The sequence below is a fragment of the Limulus polyphemus genome, unplaced genomic scaffold (assembly GCF_000517525.1).
Source record: "Limulus polyphemus unplaced genomic scaffold, Limulus_polyphemus-2.1.2 Scaffold927, whole genome shotgun sequence".
NCBI classification, from domain to species: Eukaryota; Metazoa; Arthropoda; class Merostomata; order Xiphosura; family Limulidae; genus Limulus; species Limulus polyphemus.
In genome coordinates, this window is record NW_013666537.1 from 190,626 (window position 1) to 191,642 (window position 1,017).

Genomic DNA, 1,017 nt, shown 5'->3' on the forward strand with positions numbered 1-1,017 from the left:
TTTTTATGTCTGGTGTCATTGAAGTATATATACCATATTGTTAGGAGTTACTCTTTTAAAGCATATAGTGTAGAACTGAAAGCAGAGAACATTTTTATGAGACAGTGAACATGATTAATCAAACTGATCTGATCCATAAAAAGCACTAAACTTTTGCAAAATAAAAATGTCATTAGATGATATATATTTAACTTATTCCCAACCCTGTATAAAGAAGAAAAAATAATAGAAATTACAAAAGAACTACACATAATACATCAGAAAAAAAAATATTTTACTAACTGTCATGAAAATGTTATTGTTCCAAGTATTTTTTTTACAACCGAATGCACATTTTAATCTGTTTTATATTTTTCATCATATGACTTATATTTGCAATACTTTGCATATTTAAGTTTCATTCAATGAGTTTCTTGGCTTTAAAGAAGCGTCTGAGGTACCAAACCTGCCAAGTAGCAAGAGAAAGAAGGCAGCACATGGAGAAGATACTAAAATATAAGACACGAGTATTTGTAGACTCTGTAAATAAATAAGAAAAAATTATACTCAGTCTAAGACTAACATATAAAACCTTTAAATTTTTCATCAATAAAAAAATATGGATTCATTTTAAAAAGTTTTTTGTTTAATATGGCCACTTACAATTTTCAAAAACAGAAAACTAATACTCTCATACTTTACATTCCACAACCAAACATTTTCAAGCCACATTCGAGATACTTATGATTTAAAACTAAATATAAGCACCAGAACATCTCCATATTCAACAATGCTTTGGCATAATCTTTCTCCAGAATAAATCAAATAAAGAAGAAAAAAGTGGACTCAAAAAAGCTTGACTTCATTTTCAACCCTTGAAGTGAATTCTATGCTTTATTAAAATAACTTTTGCCATCACTTTTGTAAAGATGCGGAAAAAAATGATGTGTATGCTGAAACATGACTAGCATTCAAAATGTAACTTAAAAAAAAAAGAAGATGCAGTAACTTAGAAAAAGGTCTTATATTATTTTAAAT

The 1,017-nt window shown here is 27.4% G+C and overlaps 1 protein-coding gene across 1 annotated transcript in view; it reads right to left on the reverse strand.

Annotated features, from left to right (window-relative positions):
• Positions 1-253: 253 nt before the first annotated feature.
• The window catches only part of LOC106461289 (transmembrane emp24 domain-containing protein bai-like), a 9,564-nt gene continuing 8,800 nt past the window's right edge, over positions 254-1,017 (reverse strand). Inside the window, exon 5 of the mRNA XM_013921105.2 lies at positions 254-519. Within this exon, the coding sequence (XP_013776559.1) occupies positions 398-519 (122 nt within the window). The 3' untranslated portion in view covers positions 254-397. The remainder of the gene's footprint in view (positions 520-1,017) is intronic.